General features: G+C 40.0%; 2 protein-coding genes across 2 annotated transcripts in view; one reads left to right on the forward strand and one right to left on the reverse strand.

Annotated features, from left to right (window-relative positions):
- Positions 1–347, reverse strand: part of pax6b (paired box 6b) — a gene marked incomplete at its 5' end in the record, with an annotated part of 14814 nt that extends 14467 nt beyond the window's left edge. Inside the window, 1 exon segment of the mRNA XM_014001870.1 lies at positions 294–347. Coding sequence (XP_013857324.1) covers positions 294–347 — 54 coding nt within the window.
- Positions 1–1362, forward strand: part of elp4 (elongator acetyltransferase complex subunit 4) — a 102741-nt gene that overhangs the window by 67605 nt on the left and 33774 nt on the right. The window lies entirely within an intron of this gene.

The following is a 1362-nucleotide window of genomic DNA, read 5'->3' on the forward strand; positions in this document are numbered from 1 at the left end:
CACCCCTCCCTCCTCCACGTGGATCCCACCTACTAAAAATAAACAAAATAATAATAATAAAAAAATTCTCCTTTACCTCCAAAGGTCATGCATTTATTCCTCTTTTGCACATAAATTCTTTTATTTAAAGTGTCCTAGTCATTGTGGCAACCAGTGCAAAAATAAATGAATAAAACAAGCAAACAAAACAAATGTCATTATGAGCATTGCGTTCATGCAACCACGTTAGAAGCTGCGAACTTTCAGAATAAAACGAGGAAATAATAATAATTAAAAAAAAGGAAACAACTTACTGTTCTGCATCATTGAGGCTACGCCAGACTCCCACGTGGCTTGGTTGTGGTATTCTGAGCGTCACAAGAAAATAACACAAGTTATTAGCAGCAAATCAGAAATCAGATATTTTGACTTTCTTTTTGTGTGCATGTTTTTTTAAAATAATTTGCAGCTTTTATTTAAAATGATATTTTCTCATYTGGTTCGAGTTGGATTATTGGTATTATTTGTCTTTTTATTTTCTGCTTCTGGAACATGATGGATGCACAGTGAATTTTAACATCCTCAGTGTAAAAAAATAAAATATGTGGATTTTAATTAAACTTGCCTGGAAACAGAGTTGACTGTCCACTCTCTAACAATTTAGTCAATCATCTGCCGTTTTCACTACTTAATGTCTCCCTATAGGACAAAGCAAAACAACACATTAGCACAGCCACACCTTCCCCACTCAAAGTCTAGATCCTCCTTTTATTTTAGCCTAAATGAACCTAAATGTTGCTGCCAACGTTCTAAATGACGCGGAAGAATACWCATGTGAGGTCTTTCTTTTTATCGTTTTTTTTTCTAAAGCACCTGTCAAAATAAATTCAAACTCTTTTAAAGATGTGTTTCTTTCAAGATTTTTTTTCTTTCACACAAAGAAATCGGCTCTCGTCGTCCCAGTGAGAGGCCTATTTTTCGGGCCCTTTCTTTAAAAAGAAGAAGAAGGGGGAAAAAAAAAACGTTCGATATCCCTCCGCTTATGGTGGAAGTTGTACAGTGACACACGTTGTCCACCTCGCCTCAGTGCTTTGCAAAAGTGCAGAGCAGGAGGGGGGGTACAAAGCTGGTGTACAAAGCCTGCACCCAACAATGCGCCCCCCCCCCCTCGCGCGCGCACACGCACGCACAACCTCCTCTTTTTTTCCCTGTCTCAGTATGCCTCAAACTCGGGGTGAAAACTCGGCCTCCGCGACCAGAAACACGCAGCTTCTCCACTAAACAACACCAACAAGTTCACATTAATACAAAGAGCCGGAGGCATGTCTCCACCCCCTCCGGGACCATTCAAACACACACACACACACACACACACACACACAC

The sequence above is a fragment of the Austrofundulus limnaeus genome, unplaced genomic scaffold (genome assembly GCF_001266775.1).
Source record: "Austrofundulus limnaeus strain Quisiro unplaced genomic scaffold, Austrofundulus_limnaeus-1.0 Scaffold10, whole genome shotgun sequence".
Taxonomy (NCBI): Eukaryota; Metazoa; Chordata; class Actinopteri; order Cyprinodontiformes; family Rivulidae; genus Austrofundulus; species Austrofundulus limnaeus.